The 19371-nt window shown below is 44.9% G+C and overlaps 1 protein-coding gene across 1 annotated transcript in view; it reads right to left on the bottom strand.

The window, feature by feature from the left end:
• LOC124616543 (neural-cadherin-like) overlaps positions 1 to 19371 on the bottom strand; it is a 172071-nt gene that overhangs the window by 62382 nt on the left and 90318 nt on the right. The window contains exon 12 of the mRNA XM_047144861.1: positions 5770 to 5959. Coding sequence (XP_047000817.1) covers positions 5770 to 5959 — 190 coding nt within the window. The remainder of the gene's footprint in view (positions 1 to 5769; positions 5960 to 19371) is intronic.

Raw genomic sequence — 19371 nt, 5'->3', positions numbered from 1 at the left:
GGTAGACTTGTAAAACTTTATTTACGCCAGTTTTCGGAGGCTAGCGAACAAGATTTTACATAATGCAGCGCTTTAGCTGCAATTCGCGTGCGGCTGGATTTCCCGGGGGTTATGCAACCCGCGACGCCGCCACCAAGTCTGCAGGGCGACCAATTCACGTCCGCAAGATGGAACGTATCCCCCTCTCTTAGGCGACGTACGTAAAGTCAGAGATAGTGAAGAGTGGGAAATGGTGACAATGTGACTGACTGCCACGGTCGACGCAGATTACTTTAAGCCCACAACGATATCTGTAATTGTTTATTTTTAACTACTTATTCAAAAAAATTCACGAAGCTTAACCTACTCAGTCTACCAAAGAAGAACCGCGAGGTCTGGGGCGCCTTGCCACGGTTCGCGCGGCTCTCTCCGTCGGAGGTTCGAATCCTCCCTAGGGCATGGGTGTGTGTGTGTGTGTGTGTGTGTGTGTGTGTGTGTGTGTGATGACCTCAGCTGTCTGGTCCCATAGGAACTTACCACCACCACCAAAGAACCACAAAACTCGGCACTGGCTCTTAGAGACCACACTACTGTGTAAAAATTCTCGAAAGGGGGCAAGAAACACATTGTCAACTCAGGTTTTGGTGCTTTCTTGTAGCGTTCTGAGCTGACGGGTACTTTAGGTTCTAAGTTATCCAACGCAATGTGGCGTTCGAGTGAGCTCTGAAATAAACGCACACCACTGTGCGAGAGTCATTTCGAAACTAATGTTTCCCACTTATTTTCATGAAAGTTACAAAAGATACAGAAAGCGTAAAAACGCAGTTAAAAGAGCAAGAACCGCGCGACTGCTACGGTCGCAGGTTCGAATCCTGCCTCGGGCATGGATGTGTGTGATTTCCTTAGGCTGGTTAGGTTTAAGTAGTTCTAAGTTCTAGGGGACTTATGACCACAGATGTTAAGTCCCATAGTGCTCAGAGCCAGCCAAAGAGCAAGATTTCAGGTACATACAGTCATGTTTCCACATAGTCACCACTATGCGTTACGCACTTTTTCTAACGGTAAACAAGAGCCCTTGCCGTGCTCCTAAAATGTGAACCAGATAAGGTTAGCCATTGTTTACGGCTACGACAACAGCATCTGAGATTGCAAAATATTGGCCAAGTAATGTACCTTCAATCGGTTCAGAGCTTTGGAAGTATGAAGGGGCTAAACCAGGGTATGCGGTGAAAGTCGTAGGACAGTCTAGCCTAACCTGGTAGTAACTTGCAAAGTCCCAGAACTGTTGTTGAACCTTCCAAGAGGAAGACTCCTCTGTTGCCAGACTCTGAAAATTCGGGCTTTCAGTCTATTCAGTGAAGTTTTGTAATTGACAGCTGCTTTAGGTTGCGAGATATCCAAAAGAACCACATCCTGCCTATCCTAGAAGACTGTGCACTCAACTTTGACTGCAGATGGCTCGTTCTCGAAATTCCTCATTGTTGGAAGATTCACAGGTCGCTACTCCAGGCACTGTCTTATGGAGTCCGGCTCACTGTGGCGGCACCATGTCTCATCTCTGGTGACGACAGTGTTTAGAACATTTTCACGCTCAGCCTATAATTGGTCCAGCCCGTCCAGACAAATTTCCATTCGATAATTTTCTTGGTGTCTTGTAAGCACCCGCGAGATCCATCTCGGACATACTTTACGATAAACCAGATTACGTTGCATCTTGTCTGAGTCATTACAGCTGACATTAATCTGCGCACATGATTACACCGATCATCACGAACGGGTTCATCGAGACGCTGCTCATTGTGAAAGATGGCAGCTGAGCAGGACGTGGTTTCCCATGCACTCCTTTCCACCACTACTGAAACGCAGTACACATTGCATCAGATTAGTCGCGTATACCATACCGTCTCCATACACGTTTTTGGTAAGCATCCATGCATGTTCATTGTACCAGTTTGTTCAGCAGAGAGTTTTCTATGACACACCTCTGTTTTATACGCACCTCGATGTCAGGCACCACTTTTGAACGCTCCCTCCTCTGCTGCCTTTTGCCGCAGGACAACGAAACCAACAGCACGTCAGTGACAAAATTCAAAAATTAGTCCTACGCCAAAATAATACGGCACAAAACTCAAAGCCAAGAGTAAAAAAATATAAGTCATTTGTTTCGGAATGACTCTCGTATATCTAAGCCCAATTAAGAGCAACAGTTAACCATAGTCTGATCCACGAATGATGGCGGTTCGTGCAGGTCATGACGAGCACGCGGACAACATTATTGGCGGTTCCAAGCGACAGATGAGATACGCGCGTATACATGCTTAGCGCTTGATGAAACCGTGTATCCTGCAAATTATGTCTCTCACTTGCTTGTGTAGGATTTGTCGCTCACAGCCTCCATCAGTCATGATTATTCGCAACAAACTCGTTACTATCGCGTATAATGCCAGCATTGCATACAACATTCGTAACAGAGCGCTCAGTATATTAGTGAACGCTCATTGGCTGTCGGAGAACGTGTGATGTAGGTGCGCAGAACAAGTCTAAATTCGACCGCCATCGTTCGTGACTCCTACTACAGACTAGCGTTAACATGAATCTTGAAATGTAACTATGTAACCAGCTCTGTGGCTGTATTTCAACATTAGTATTAACGACAGTCTATTTCAGTGTGTTTAATTTCACGCAATAGCTATTTTATGCGTGTACAAATTAAACAACTATTTCCCAATCAAAAATGTATCTTTAAGTGAAGATCTTTGTACAATACTAAACTTGTTCAGCACAAGCTGGATGCTGGCCTGGCTCTGGTGACACTCAGCGTTTACAAAATAACTGTAACAAGTACTGAATGACAACAGTGAATAGCGCTGGATAGAAAACGTTAATGGAAGCTGGCACTTTGATTTTGACACCAGTACAGTTCATACTGCTGCAGTAACTAAATAATTCATTTTTCGGCACAATTCGCACAACAGCTGAAGCACAAGACGATACATTAAAGCGTTTCGTATCTGCTTGTCACAGTGATGCAACCACCAGTGTCCACCATTATGCTCGAAATATGATTTGTGTAAACTCCTGCACGCCTAATCTGAATATGGGCCCGAAAGGTAGTGCACGAAAATAAAGAAATCTCCAAAGATTTTCCAACAACGTTATCTCATAGAACTTCTACATCACCTGCGAATGGTCTCACAGATTATATGACTATAAGGTTGTTCAGGAATGCTTTCTAAGTGTTTTGGTATAAGATCTCCGGCGGGTCGTTACAGGTTACTGTGTTTCGTTTGGTTTCTTGCCTCTTTTACCTGCGTATGTGTAGTGCAATGAAAACAGTGCACAACAATGCAAATGTCGACGGTACATGCCGTGAAGCTTGTATGGGAAGAAACGTGTTCCATTCAATCACGGTGCCTCCTGTTGGCAACAATAGTGGCCTGTTTACATTTCGCCGTGAAGCTTGAATTCACTACTACTCGGTTCTGCCTCGTGTTTGTTTCATCCGAGGATTGTGTTCTATTATGTACCTGTACGTGACTGGATATTAGAATATTCTGTAGGTTTTTGGAGTTGCATAGACATATTAATAACTTGAATACAACGAATTAATGTTCCACAATAATATTTATTAGTTAGCTATTAACCGACTTTCGGCTTATTACGCCATCGTCAATAACTTAATGTTGAACAGATAGTCCACATAGCTTTAGCAAGAATTCACGGCTGTACTAAGAATGCTATACAAAGATATGTGACATTTTATGACTATATCGATGCAAAACACATGCATGCTGTAATACCTAAAGAGACACCGAACAAATAAATATTACACTACAGTATAATCAAATATTAAAAATATGTGAGTGAATAAAACAGAAATGTTCTACACGTAGGTAATGGCATAGGCTACTATGTCGTGTGGACATACTGGTGAATGTAATGAACACACCTAGTAAAGGGAGGGGAAGAAAAACGTCTATGGAGTGTGGTTGTGGAACAGTTATGATAAGCTTATTAGCTAATGGTGAGAGGAGTAATAATTGGCTGCTACTATAATAAGGGCGAGTAATGAAACAGTGTTTGGTCATTAAGCACCCGATCAGGATTCTTTGATTGGTGTTTATTAATGGCCAGAATTTCCAGTAATGTTCGTTTTCTCCCTTAAGTTCCTTTACAGAGAACATCAGATTTCACATCATATGAATGAGATTCATTCAGAGAATGTTCAACAACGGTGTAATCTTTCTTTCTCAGTCTCCAAAATCTTTCATGTTCAGTCAATCTAGAGGTCATAAATCGTAATTAATTGTTAATCTGTAACGAATCGCCGGAGACGTAAGTCCCTTATACCACAATAATTAGAAGGTAACCCTGAACAATCACTGAAAGTATGGCAGTGGAGTTCTTGTTCACCCTACATATAGCGCGTGCTTCTTCTAAGAGTCGTCAGCCGCATTTTGTCTGATGTTTCAAATGGTTCAAATGGCTCTGAGCACTATGTGACTTGACTTCTAAGGTCATCAGTCCCCTAGAACTGAGAACTACTTAAACCTAACTACCCTAAGGATATCACACACATCCATGCCCGAGGCAGGATTCGAACCTGCGAGCGTAGTGGTCGCGCGGTTACAGACTGTAGCGCCTAGAACCGCTCGGCCACCCCGGCCGGCTAAAGCAGAATTTTATGTGCCCATTGGAAAGAGCGGTTCCAAATCAGTCTATTCCGATATTCAATGTCTATTAACAGGGGCAGTCAAACACGAAGAAAAGACGATACTCCAACAGCGACTGACTAGCGATGCTGCATGGCGGTAGCAGTCTGCGCGACCAGGCAATGCTGTCGCCGCTGCGGTATTCCTTACTCTGTTTTACTCTCCCTGTTAATACAATTGAATATTGCGATAAACTGATTTGGAACCACTCTATCGAATAGGTGCGTAAAAGTCCGCTTTAAAAATAGTCTTGTTTACAAGGAAAACTAACCGACGGTTTCCGCCGCATGAAAAACGTGATGAGCAGCATTTGTTTGGGCTGACTGCTGCTACAAATTGCAACAACGAAATTGCAAATATCTGCCGAAACACGAGAGAAAATTTCATCGAAAACATGAACCACTAAGTGAAAACATAATTATATAAACGAACACTTGTAATTTAATGTCAACATTAGAAGAGAATTGTACGACAATATTGATAAATGATCTACACCTGGAGTCCAGCGTGCTTATGAAACCTATGTTTCCACCTGTACAGTGGTTACCACTAACACAAACAATAAATGATGAATTTCAACATCAACTAGGCGTCTACTGATGCCTTCAGCAGAAGCAAGAATAATTTGCCGCACTGACGTTTAGGAGCTCCTAACCTACGTACAATGGATGTCGAAATAGCAACAACATACCGAGGTGTTTTACGCATGCTGAAGGAGACGCTGTCGTCTTTTTGTTATCAGACAGACCGCTACCTTTGTGCTTTATAATGGATTAGTAACGCTTGGCGTGCGCACAAGAAACAGCTGCGCTGATGCTTCCCAGAAAAATTGGATACGGTGCAATACCTTGTTGGGATTTGTCTCTGTCCTGTGGAAACATTACAGCGTTAGCGCAAATCGATGGATAGCGTTCAGATGGGCAGTTCGTCGTGGTCATGAATGCAACACGTCAGCTCCTCAGTACCTTCCGTTCAGTGCTGACTTGTTATTTCTGGCTGAAGAACGTCCAGAGTCGTCCAGTCTGGACGGAGTCTGAGGCGAGTAGACACAGCTCAGATTCTGAAAGTGAGTACTCACCGGAGTTGGGCTGTCCGTTGCTGTTGGGACGAGCCGAGGGCGCGCCGTCTCGAGCCTCCACCTCCAACGCGTAGGCGCCCTGCTTCTCGCGGTCGAACACCACTTTGGTGAACACCTCTCCAGACTGCTCGTTGATCTCGAAGAAACCCTTGCCTTCGTTCCTGGGCGAGTCCACGACGTAGTAGTACACCTGCGAACAGACAGCCGCAATCATTGCACGTCGATGGGATAACTGCGCGAAAAAGTGAATCAGATACAATGTTGCTGAGTAACGGACCAGCCTTCTGCTTGAATGCAGTACTACCTAGTACACAGCACTCAACATGTCATTTTTCAAAAATGTTCAAATGCGTGTGAAATCTTATGGGACTTAACTGCTAAGGTCATCACTCTCTAAACTTACACACTACTTAATCTAAATCATCCTAAGGACAAACACACACACCCATGCCCGAGGGAGGACTCGAACCTCCGACGGGACCCATGTCATTTTTACCGCGACAAAATCGACAGATGTCAAGGTAATTTCGGAGGTACTACAAGGTAGTGTTATTAGGCCGTTAATGTTAGTAATGTACACAGGGCGTAAGAAAAAAAATGTGTCGAATATTTTGACAGGTGGTAAAACACACCGAAGCCAAAAAAACTAGTCCAGTTAATAGGGATACGGAAACGCACACGTTCCGAGAGGAGGGACTAAAAGAAGTGTAGTTAAGAATAAAAAGTCAAATCAAAAATATCTTCAGCTGTCTGTTTTCCAAATTTTATTTTGATTATGAAACCAGTTAAGGTGTTTCACTACGCCAACTGCCGGCCCTCAGAGAGACGCGTATGAAGTATCCGTCCTCAAATGCAATCGGAACAGGGGCCAGTATTCAGTAACTGGTATCCGTGGATTACTTTCTTAACAAAGCGATCCCTTCGTTCATCAACTGCACATTGCACTTGAGGTTGGATTCTTCCTGTACGTCGGTTAGGGGGCCTGAAGATGACGTAGTGAAACGCTAATTTGCCGCGGTAACTAAAAAAAATTGAAATATATTAGGCTGAATGTGTTTTTGATTTGACGCTTCATATCGAACAGCCGAACTCCCTCAATCGTCCTGTATAAAGGCGGACTTACAGAGACGTGACGTGCAGTTAAAGATGCGATCACAGTCGTTGCATAGACGCTCGGTCAACCTGATCAACAAATTGTTTTTATTTCTTTCTGTTCTACAATATTGTAGAAGTGCATCAATTTGGGAATCAGGTGGTCGGCAGTGAGTTGTGTTGTACTGTAGTGTTTCGTCAACTAAATACACCACATGCCGCTTCTTATCAGTCTTGCAAGTACGATTCGGTTGTATACAGGAAGATTCCAAAGTCAGACACTGCTGTGAAATGCAGGAAAACCTGGAGAAGATCGGAGACTGGTGCAGGGACAGGCAACTGACCCTGAATGTAAATACACAAGCAGGTCAAAAGTATCCGGACGCCCCTTTGTAACGCCAAATTGATCACTAGGTGACACGAGAGGCGGACCCGCCAGTATAAAGGGAGGCGTTGAATATTGTGTTGTCAGTAGAGAAACAGTAATAGCAGGGTGAGTCGGTCATGGCACCTCAGAAACTTCGAACGTAGACTAGTCATCGGACGTCACTTAATTAACAAATCCGTCAGGGAGATTTTAACCCTCCTAAAGCCGCCCAGGTCCACTGTTGGTGATATGATTGTAAAGTGGAAACGCAAAGGAGTGATCACAGTTAAATCAAGACCGGGTAGACTTCACTTACTGTAGGACCGTGACCGCCGAGTACTGCGGAGGGCGGTTGTAAAAAATCGCACGAAACCGGCGGAAGGAATCCCTTGTGAGTTCTGAAGTCATATGAGTAGTCCAGCTAGTACAATGATTGAGTGCAGGCTGTTAAAAAGACTGGGATACAATGGTCGGGTAGCTCCTGATAATCCGCACATTTCTGTAGTCAGTGCCAAACGATGCTCGAGGCGGTGCAAAGAACGACGCCACTGGGCAGAGGACTGGAAAAAGAGTGATTTGGAGTGATGAATCACGCTGTACCCTACGGCGATCCGACGCTAGGGTGTAGTGGAAACAATGAAATACGAAAGAGGTTGTATCACAAAAAAATCAAGTGGCTCTGAGCACTATGGGGCTCAACATCTTAGGTCATAAATCCCCTAGAACTTAGAACTACTTAAACCTAACTAACCTAAGGACATCACACACACCCATGCCCGAGGCAGGATTCGAACCTGCGACCGTAGCAGTCCCGCGGTTCCGGACTGCAGCGCCAGAACCGCTAGACCACCGCGCCCGGCGGTTGTATCACAGTATGGTGGCGTTTTTCATGGTACGGTAGGGTCCCTTTATTGTGTTGATGTAAAGGCTAAATGCGAAGAGAGATGAATACAGGTCCCGAGTTTGAGTCTCGGCCCGGCACACAGTTTTAATCTGCCAGGAAGTTTCATATCAGCGCACACTCCGCTGCAGAGTGAAAATCTCATCAGAATGAATACATATAACAGTACTGTGTACTGCGTACTGTAGAGAAGCATTTCGGACACTATGATTGATTGTTATCAGCATGACAATGGACCCTGTCACAAAGCAGCATCTGTGGGGCAATTGTTTGCGGACAATAACATTTTTGAAATGGACTGGACTTCCTAAGGTCCCAACCTGAATCCTATGGAGTTACGTCAACTCTCCTCCAGACCCCAGCGTCCAACATCACTACTTTCTCTAGTTTCGGCTCTCAGGGAAGAATGGGCTGCCATTCCTCACAGACACCTCACTGAATGTCCGCAACTAGGTCTAAACCGTCAGAAACGCAAGGAATGGACAAGCGCCACATTAAGCCTGGATACTTTTGACCAGACAGTGCTCGTATATGTGACGTACGACGTATACACAGGCGAAGAGATCCATTCCTACTCGATTACACTGTTGGTGGTAAATCAACAGAAACAACGGTAAAATATCTGGGAGTAACAGCCGGGAACAACCAGAAGTGGAATGACCACTACGACTAACTGTAGGGAAAAGCAGACGCCAGCTTTAAGATTTATTCAAAGTATATTAAGGAAACGTATTTCAACAACAAACGAAGTAACTTACAAATCACTCCTTGGGCAGATTTTTTTATTTTTTATTTATTTATTTATTTATTTATTTATTTATTTTTGTGTGTATCGTGAAATCAGTCTGCAACCCTTATTGAAATTGAAATTTGTGGTAAGTTCCTATGAAACCAAACTCTCGAGGTCATCGGTCCCTAGGCTTACAAACTACTTAATCTAACTTAAACTGACTTACGCTAAGGATAACAAACACACCTAAGCCCGAGGGAGGACTCGAACCTACGACTGGGGTAGCCGCGCGAACCGTGGCAAGGCGCCTCAGACCGCACGGCTACCCAGTGCGGCTGCAACCCTCATTAGCTTGTATTAATAGATTTAGGGACGGTCCAGCTGAGAGCGCGTTTTGCCACGGGACCCTCCAGTAGGCTCGAGAGCTCAACAAACTCCGGTGCCAGACGCTACGAGAGAGGTGTGAGTCATAGAAACGCTTACTGTTCCCAGAGAGCACGTTTCAAGAAGAGCTGGGCAACGTATCACATCTGCTGTGAAACGTCCACGACGAGGAAATCAGTTTTCCTTTCCAAGCACCCTTTGTGGAAAGAATAGGGAAGGGTGGGGGGCGGGGGGTGAGGGAGTGGAGAATGACAGTGATATCAGGAGTACTCACACCAGCACACAAGGTGACTTGTCGAGTATAACAAGAGGTGAAGAAGTGGGATCGGTGTAACATGGAGCTGCCAAGTCTATCGGAAATTATTTCGATTCATCCTATTTTGTCATATGATGAAAATATTGAATAATCGTGGGTGTTGTGTGGTGCAAATATTTGTAGGGTCCAGCAAGTTCAAATGGTTCAAATGGCTCTGAGCACTATGAGACTTAACTTCGGAGGTCATCAGTCCCCTAGAACTTAGAATTACTTAAACCTAACTAACCTAAGGACATCACACACATCCATGCCCAAGGCAGGATTCGAACCTGCGGCCGTAGCGGTCGCGCGGTTCCAGACTGTAGCGCCTAGAACCGCTCGACCACTCCGGCTGGCGATCCAGCAGGAGAAAGCCAGAACGTAGTTTTGGTTTTTCTTTATAGAAAAATCACCGTTGCCGGTTTCGAAATCGATAACGGCGCTTTCTCAGTACAGTATACCGAAACTGTATAGTTGCTGGTTACTGCTGTACTCTAAAAATATTCTGTTTCGAGGCAGTTCGAAAGAAGTGTGAACGATAGATACTACCCAGGGGAAAATCTGAAAAGAAGATAATAGAAGCGTTTGAAACATACTGTTACAGGAGGACAGTGGGCTAGTAACGTAAGAAATGATGTCCTTCGCAGATTGGGCGAGCAAAGGAATATGCAGTAAATCACTGACCAGAAGAAGGGTTATGATGATAGGATATGTTTTAAGACATCAGACAATAGCCTGCATCGTGCTAGGGCTGTAGAAGGAAAAAACGGTAGGGAGAAGCAGAGACTGGAATACATCCAACAAATAATCCAGGACGTTGGGGATAAGTGCTATTCTGAGTTGATGAGATTGGCACAGGAAAGGAAGTCGTAGCGGCCAACATTCAGTCAGTCAGAAGACTGATGACAAAAAATCTGATGTATAGCATTTCCGATCTTATCTCGATTAGATTATTTTTGATGCGAACACGTCTACTCGCTCGTCGATCGAAATACCGTCGTATTTGAATTGCTGATAACCACCGGCTAATAATGCGTAAAAATTTGTTGAGGTCGCAGCGGATAGCTCATAACTGTAGATGTACGTCGGGCAGTATTTGTTTCGTGTGTGACGCCGTCGTATCAGTGTTGGTGCATTTGCGTGATTGTTACGAATTAGCTTTGTGTAAAGTTATAAACTGTCTGGCGTAGAATCGCCTTTATCTGGGGCATTGATTCGGATGTCACTGTGAAGAGCTTGCGGACCACTACTAGGACCCAAAGCGAGACGATAAAAATATTAGCCGATGTGTGAATGAAAATGGGTATTAGATTGATAATTACAGAATAACAAAAGAAGTAGTCTCGTATGATTCGTAAATATGCCCGGAATTACAGAAACAGTACGACACAGGGAAACTTGCGTCGAAAGAAAATCAAAACCAATTCTCATATATTCCTCAGTCCAAGTTGCACCTTTTTAATTATGTGACATATTTCGATCTCTTTGGATCAACTTTACATATACTAGGGCGTGTCGAAAGGTAATGCCTCCGATTTTTTTTATGTGAAAACTCTTAAAACTTTTTAAATAAAACAAACGTTATTAAATTCAACACCTTTATTCTTCACGTCCACATATTTACAACAATCTGCCGCCAGAGGGTTCCCAATTGTAGCGTGTAACATAGCGGTGTGTAACGTAACAATGTCGGTGCATGAGAAAGAGCGAACTGTAATCCAGTTTCTAACCGCAGAAGATTTCGTCCACACGTGAAGCACCCTCTCCTTACGCACGACAGTGCTAGACCACACACGAGAGCTGCCACACGCGCGACGATCCGATGCCTTGGGCTCGCTGTCATCAGTCGTTCTCCATAAAGTCCCCACTCGGCCTCATCCGATTTTCATCTGTTTCCAAAACTTAAAGAACACGTTCGATGGCTTCGCTCTGATAGCGATAAAACGGTACAAACAGAGGTGAGGTTACGGCTCCGTCAACGAGGTCTAATACTCTACACTGAGGGTACAAGTAAGCTGGCCTCTCGTTGGGAGAAAGGTGCTCTTCGTTACGGTGACCAAACTGAGAAATAAATACGTAGACATGAAGAATGAAGACGTAAATCGTTACTTCGTTTGTTTTATCTAAAAAGCTTTAAGAGTTTCCACAGCAAAATTTCGGAGGCATTACTTTTCAGCACGACCTCTTCATTAGTTCGGCCAGCAACCAGTCTTGCCCGTATCACACTCCCACATCAACTCTGATCTGACTTTCTGACAGACAAGACGCACCTACTTAGATCTGAAGATGTTCTACGGAGATCGAAACATATCACGTAACTAAAAATGTGTAACTGAGACTAAAGAATAAATGAGAATTCTTTTAAATACCAATACAGATGTTGATTCACTAGGACTAATATGTCGGCTTATGTGGAATGGAAAAAGCGCAAAAAGCCCTGCGCCGAACGAATGCGAGAACTTCGGCAGCCACGAAAAGGAAATGAAAAAACGGTGCGAAGCGATTACACCGCTGGCTCATAGGGCATACAGTCCAAAGTTGTGATTTACCTAGTATAGACATTATACTATTTCGCGTAACCACTGTATTAAGGTGATTGATTATTCCTCACACATTCACACGAAAAAGATTTTATGCCCTTATTTGGACTTTTTCACCAAAAAACTACGGCGCGAACCCGAACTGCGCACACGGTTTTTTTTTCATTTGAAATCGCTGAATCTTGTAAAATTTCAGGTTTCATGTGTTAAAAGTGTTCTCGTTGCCCACCTATCCATCGAAACCAATAAGCCCGAATACAGCTTTGCCACTGCTCCATTCTATTACTGTCAAATATCGTAGAAAATAAACGCGAGAGCTATTCGTAGCCAAACTGAGGTAAATCAGAGGGAGGAAAAAGCTACAGGCTGCACAATGGGCTCAAATTAAGCAGCCTACACTTCACGAGGTACAAGCTCTGTAATTATCGCTTAATTGGGCGGATTACACGTATCTGTAGCCAATTACGCAGCGCGCCGTTAATTCGGAAGGTGGTGTAATACAGTCTGGACAGAAGAGGTCGTCCTGAACGAGGGTATTCTTGCCGCGCTGGTTTTCTGAAGAGCGCGGGTGGCTAGCTGTGCAGGGCGCAAAGCCGGGTGTTTCGTTTCCTTAATCGCACGCGGTGCGCGTCTGCTTTATTAGTTAGTTATCTGGAGCGCGGCAACTCGTTATTCTGGGGACGTCCAGGGCCCTAACTCAGGCGCAGGTGGTTTTTCCGGCCACCCCAGCCCCTTATCTGCACCGGGAGCCAACCTCTCGCTGGACCCATTCTGCGTGCTGGAAGGGAAGAGGAAATCAGGCAGCTAGCAGCGCTACAACAACTCCGATAACCCTTGTGTTTCTTAAAACGTTCCTATACAGCGGACCTCAAGAATATCTACATCTACATCTACATACATACTCTGCAATCATACGGTGCGTGGCGGAGGGTACCTCGTACCACAACTAGCATCTCTCCCTGTTCCATTCCCAAACAAAACGAGGGAAAAATGACTGCCTATATACCTCTGTACGAGCCCTAATCTCTCTTATCTTGTGGTCTTTCCGCGAAATATAAGTTGGCGGCAGTAAAATTGTACTGCAGTCAGCTTCAAATGTTGGTTCTCTAAATTTCCTCAGTAGCGCCTCCTTTCCTCTAGAGACTCCCACCCGAGTTCCTGAAGCATTTCCGTAACACTCGTGTGATGATCAAACCTTCTAGTAACAAATCTAGCAGCCCGCCTCTGAATTGCTTCTATGTCCTCCCTCAATCCGACCTGCTATGGATCCCAACACTCGAGCAGTACTCAAGAATAGGTCGTATTAGCGTTTTATAAGCGGTCTCCTTTACAGATGAACGACATCTTCTCAAAATTCTACCAATGAACCGAAGACGACTATCCGCCTTCCCCACAACTGCCATTACATGCTTGTCCCACTTCATATCGCTCTGCAATGTTACGCCCAAATATTTAATCGACGTGACTGTGTCAAGCGCTACACTACTAATGGAGTATTCAAACATTACAGGATTCTTTTTCCTATTCATCTGCATTAATTTACATTTATCTATATTTAGAGTTAGCTGCCATTCTTTACACCAATCACAAATCCTGTCCAAGTCATCTTGTATCCTCCTACACCCACTCAACGACGACACCTTCCCGTACACCGCAGCATCATCAGCAAACAGCCGCACATTGCTATCCACCCTATCCAAAAGATCATTTATGTAGATAGAAAACAACAGCGGACCTACAACACTTCCCTGGGGCACTCCAGATGATACCTTCATCTCCGATGAACACTCACCATCGAGGACAACGTATTGGGTTCTGTTACTTAAGAAGTCTTCGAGCCACTCACATATTTGGGTACCAATCCCATATGCTCGTACCTTAGTTAGGAGTCTGCAGTGGGGCACCGAGTCAAACGCTTTCCGGAAGTCAAGGAATATGGCATCCGTTCGATACCTTCCATCCATGGTTCGCAAGATATCCTGTGAAAAAAGGGCAAGTTGCGTTTCGCAGGAGCGATGCTTTCTAAAGCCGAGCTGATGCATGGACAGCAACTTCTCTGTCTCAAATGTAATGATAAACTGCGAGTGTGGTACAACATCTACACATGCATATCCGAAGGAACATTGCATCAAACTATAAAGAGACAAACAAATGTAGACGCTCCCTCCTTTTGCAAAAATCACATACGAAGGGCGTCCAGTAAGTAAAGCAAACCAGGTTGATTCCCCACTCTTTTGGCTATAAAACACTATTCTTCAACATACGCGATGTGTCTAAAGTGTTCGGTGAATCCTATCAGACAACAAGCAAAACAAAAGATACAAATAAATGTTATTTACCGCTCTTAAAAATAGTCACCATCCGCTAAAACTCACTTCTGACAACGTTCGTACAGTTTCGGAAACTATCAGCAAAGACTTCCTGTGGAATCGACCGCAGAACGGCTGTCACACTATCTTAGATGGCATTCACATCCTCACAACGTTCACCTTTCATGGCCGCCTTCAAGCGGGCAAACAGGAAGAAGTCCGCTGGAGCCAGATCAGGAGAGTACGGTGGGTGTTGAAGAACAGTTACCATCTTCTGCGTGAAGAACTGGCGCACACGGGTCGCCCAGTGCGCAGGGGCATGGCCATGGAGCAGAGTCCATTTTCCAGTCCAGTGCAACTTTGGCCGAACTCGCCAGATAAGCTGTAGCAATCGGTTCAAAACGGACTGATAAAATGCACCATTAATGGTTTGACCTACAGGAACAAATTCCTTGTGGATGATGCCGTCGTTGTCGAAGAAGACGATCAACGTTGTTTTCACCTTGGATTTTTGCAGACGGCTTTTTTTTAATTTTTTTTTTTTTTGGCGCGAGGAAGACGGTGAACACAATGATATCGATTGCCGTTTTGATTCCGGATCTAACTGGTAGCACCAGGTCTCATCTTCCGTAACGATAGTGTTCAGAAGCAGTGGATCCTGGTCACACAAGGAAATGGTTCAAATGGCTCTGAGCACTTTGGGACTTAACATCTGAGGTCATCAGTCCCCTAGAACTTAGAACTACTTAAACCTAACTAACCTAAGGACATCACACACATCCATGCCCGAGGCAGGATTCGAACCTGCGACCGCAGTGGTCGCGCTGTTCCCGACTGAAGTGCCTAGAACAGCTCGGCCACACTGACCGGCACACATGGAAATGAAATAACCAGCAGTTTCCATCCGTTTTGCTTTCTGTGAGTCTGTGTGGCACAAATCGGGAGCAGATCTTTCGCTTACGCAAATCATCGCGGAGGATGGTGTGCACCGTGTCCTTGCTAATGCCCAATTCCTCCGCAATCTATCCGACAGTCCGTCGGCGATCTTGGGCCAGCATTTATCGCACTTTCTCGATCTTTCCTGGGGTTCTGCTCGTCGATGACCGACCTAAGGACGGGGCGTGAGTCGTGCTTGGGTAGCTCAGATCGTAGAGCACTTGCCCACGAAATACAAAGGTCCCGAGTTCGGGTTTCGGTCCGGCACACAGTTTTAATCTGCCAAAGTTTCAGAGCGAATATTTCCGTGGTCCGATAGCGATTCGATCCTAGGACCTCTCGAATTCCAGGCACGCGCTTCACTGCCAGACCTCCACGCCCGACAGCGTGGTAATGAACGGAATTTTATTTGGCGTTAATTTGCTGCTGGTGGCATACATACGACTGCTACGGTCGCAGGTTCGAATCCTGCCACGGGCATGGATGTGTGTGATGTCCTTAGGTTAGTTAGGTTTAAGTAGTTCTAAGTTCTAGGGGACTAATGACCTCAGCAGTTAAGTCCCATAGTGCTCAGAGCCATTTTTGGCATACACACACTGATAATCAGAACCTGTCCCAGTGTCGTGGGTTAAAGCTCATCCTCTCCATAAATATCGGCGACCTCCTTAATTCTGTGTAATACCTGCTTTCACACCACCCCGTCAATACCAACACAAAACTGTTCCAGTCACCTACACTACACTACATTTCACATGCAAATCGGTCGAACTGTGCCTAACACAACGGCTTGTACTAGACCACGGGCCACACGAAAAATGGTATATGTGTCTTAAAGATGACAGATACAACCCAATCTTGCGGGTACAGTTATGGGGCAAATCGAAAAGTTTTCACAGCCGACCCCGCCATATTCCAGTCGTCCTTACTTTCTGCCACTGTAGCTCTGTATTTCCTGCACCTCTATTTTATCGCGTTGTTTCAAAAGCGTAAAATCACAGGGCAGTGTATCTTCCCGGTGTTTTCAAAATTGGTCAATGTATACTGTTATTTGTCGTAATTCTCGTTTTCTGCCAAAAACGCTACAATAAAATGAGAATTTTAGCTGGGCGATACAGGTTCGCAGCACACAGTAATTAAATGAATTAGCGCAATTAGCAACTGCGCAATTAACCCAGCAGTACCTCATTTTCTGGCTGCACGCTGAGCTAACCCCCCCCCCCCCTCAAACAGGGAAAAAATCACGCACCTGGTGCTGCTCTTGTATGTACTGTATCAGCTTTCTGATGAATACACTAAACTTCCGATAGGCATCACATTACTCGTGTAACACGCTAAATCATGTGCTACACTCAAGCTCACGAGACACCATGTCGCCTATCAAAGACGCAAATCTCTGTCTTATAACACTTTTCCTAACAACAAAGTTATGAAATTTGTACGAGAATTCCAAGGTGCGGTCTAACTACGGACTTAGGCCGGAAGTTAGTTGCGGTGAAATAAATAATTCATCCAGAAAACCATCATGGACCAAATAAAATTCCTTAGTGTTAATGAAAAGCTTCAAAAAACTACAGAACCAGTCAATACCTTGTGATACTATACGCGTCGACACTCTTGTTTCAATATTATCGACGTTTCAATACAATATTAGGTACTGATACTGATCGGAAATATAGTATCAAACCTGGCATGGAACGTCCCTATAGGCATTCATTTATCGGCTTCCGTAGGACCATGCGAGACAAAGCTAGTTGGTCACAGAACGAGGCAGTACATAGTTTACAGGATAATGATTAAAAAATGTATAAACAAAAGAACTAAACAATCAATAAAACACCGTAAGAATTGTGAGAAGTACAGGAATAAATGACCTTTTACAGAGAAAACTTTTCAACTACAGCGAGGAACTACCGCACAGAGTAGAAAGGATGTGCCACATGGAAACACACATTAATTTGAGTAGCACAGGTTTACACTCAGTTTTTTCACCTCTGCCTTAATCCTATTGAAAATGAAACTTGCTGAGTAGAGCAAACATTTCTGTATAGCATTAAGGAATTTTCATATATAGGACGCAGAAGGGGTGCAAAACGACGTGGCATGGACTCGACTAATGTCTGAAATAGTACTGGAGGGAATTGTCGAGTAGCAGAATCATTCCGTCTGTGAGGCAGCCCAGGCCTTTTGCTCTCGATGGACTGCCACACTGCCCTATTCCAAAGCAGCATATGCGGCGCTGCGGCCGGCAACGCCAATATAAGACAAAAAGTGTCTGGCGCAGTTGTTGGATCTGTTACTGCTGCTACAATGGCAGGTTATCAATATTTAAGTGACCGCGAACGTGGTGTTATAGTCGGAGCACAAGCGATGGGACACAACATCTCCCAGGTAGCGATGAAGTGGGAATTTTCCCGTACGACCATTTCGCGAGTGTAACGTGAATATGAGGAATCTGGCAAAACATCAGATCTCCGGCATCGGTGCGGTCGGAAAAAGATCCTGCAAGGCCGGGATCTACGCCAACTGAAGAGAATCGTTCAATGTGACACAACTGCAACCCTTCCGCAAATTGCTGCAGATGTCAATGCTGGGCCGTAAACAGGTGTCAGCGTGCGAACCAATCAACGAAACATCATCGATACGGGCTTTCGGAGCCGAAGGCCCACTTGTGTACCCTTGATGACTGCACGACACAAAGCTTTACACCTCGCCTGGGCCAGTCAACGCCGACATTGGACTGTCGATGACTGGAAACATGTTGCCTTGTCGGATGAGTCTCGTTTCAGGGGATGGAAGTGTACGGGTGTGGAGACAAACTCATCAATCCATGGACCTTGCATGTCAGCAAGGGACTGTTCAAACTGGTGGAAACTCTGTAATGGCGTGGAGCGTGTGCAGTTGGAATGATATGGGACCCCTGATACGTCTAGATACAATTCTATGCTGTCTGATCACCTGTATTCATTCATGTCTATTGTGCGTTCCGACCGACTTGGGCAATTCCAGCAGAACAATACGACACCCCACACGTCTAGAATTGCTACAGAGTGGCTCCAGGAACACTCTTCTGAGTTTAAACACTTCCGCTTGCCACCAAACTCCCCAGACATGAACATTATTGAGCATGTCTGGGATGCCTTGCAACGTGCTCTTCAGAAGAGATCTCCGTCCCATATTACTCTTACAGATTTATGGACTGCCCTGCAGGATTCATGGTATCAGATTCCTCCAGCGCTACGTCAGACATTAGTCGAGTCCATGCCACGTCGTGTTGCAGTACTTTTGCGCCGAGCGGGATTAGCCGTGCGGTCTGAGACGCTGCAGTCATGGAGTGTGCGGCTGGTCCCGGCGGAGGTTCGAGTCCTCCCTCGGGCATGGGTGTGTGTGTGTGTGTGTGTGTGTGTGTGTGTGTGTGTGTGTGTGTGTGTGTGTGTGTGTGTGTGTGTTTGACCTTAGGATAATTTAGGTTAAGTAGTGTGATAGCTTAGGGACTGATGACCTTAGCAGTTAAGTCGCATAAGATTTCACACACATATGATTTTTTTTGGTACTTTTGCGTGCTCGCGGGTGCCCTACACGATATTAGGCAGATGTACCAGTTTCATTGGCTCTTCAATGTCTCTAACATTTGTCTAATTTTTATTGATGGAGAGTTGGTTACTGACTTAAGTTTTCATTTCAAGTGTTGGTACTCCAGTTGCCAAGCGGTCATTTATGAACTGTAACTGACAGCAGTGGTTTGACGAAAATCCATATGCTTCTGTGAACACGTATTTTCCAGAACGCTTCTCTGTAAATGTGTGGTGTGGACAGACAATCAGCTGATTCGTAATTTCCTCATTTGAAGTGAACCATTGTTGAGTTCTTTCCATAATCCCACGCTGTTACAAGTTATGCAAAAGTATTGCACGGTCCGCACAATCAAGAGCTTCTGTTAAATCAAAGAAAATACCTGCTGCCTTCAGTCTATTGTGCTGGTATTTAAAAAAGCATTACAGGTAGAGTAAGGATAGATCCTCAGACCTCGGCGTCTAGAGCGAGTAACGCT

This window comes from Schistocerca americana, chromosome 5 (genome assembly GCF_021461395.2).
Source record: "Schistocerca americana isolate TAMUIC-IGC-003095 chromosome 5, iqSchAmer2.1, whole genome shotgun sequence".
Lineage (NCBI taxonomy): Eukaryota > Metazoa > Arthropoda > Insecta > Orthoptera > Acrididae > Schistocerca > Schistocerca americana.
This window is presented reverse-complemented; position numbering and strand designations above follow the sequence as displayed.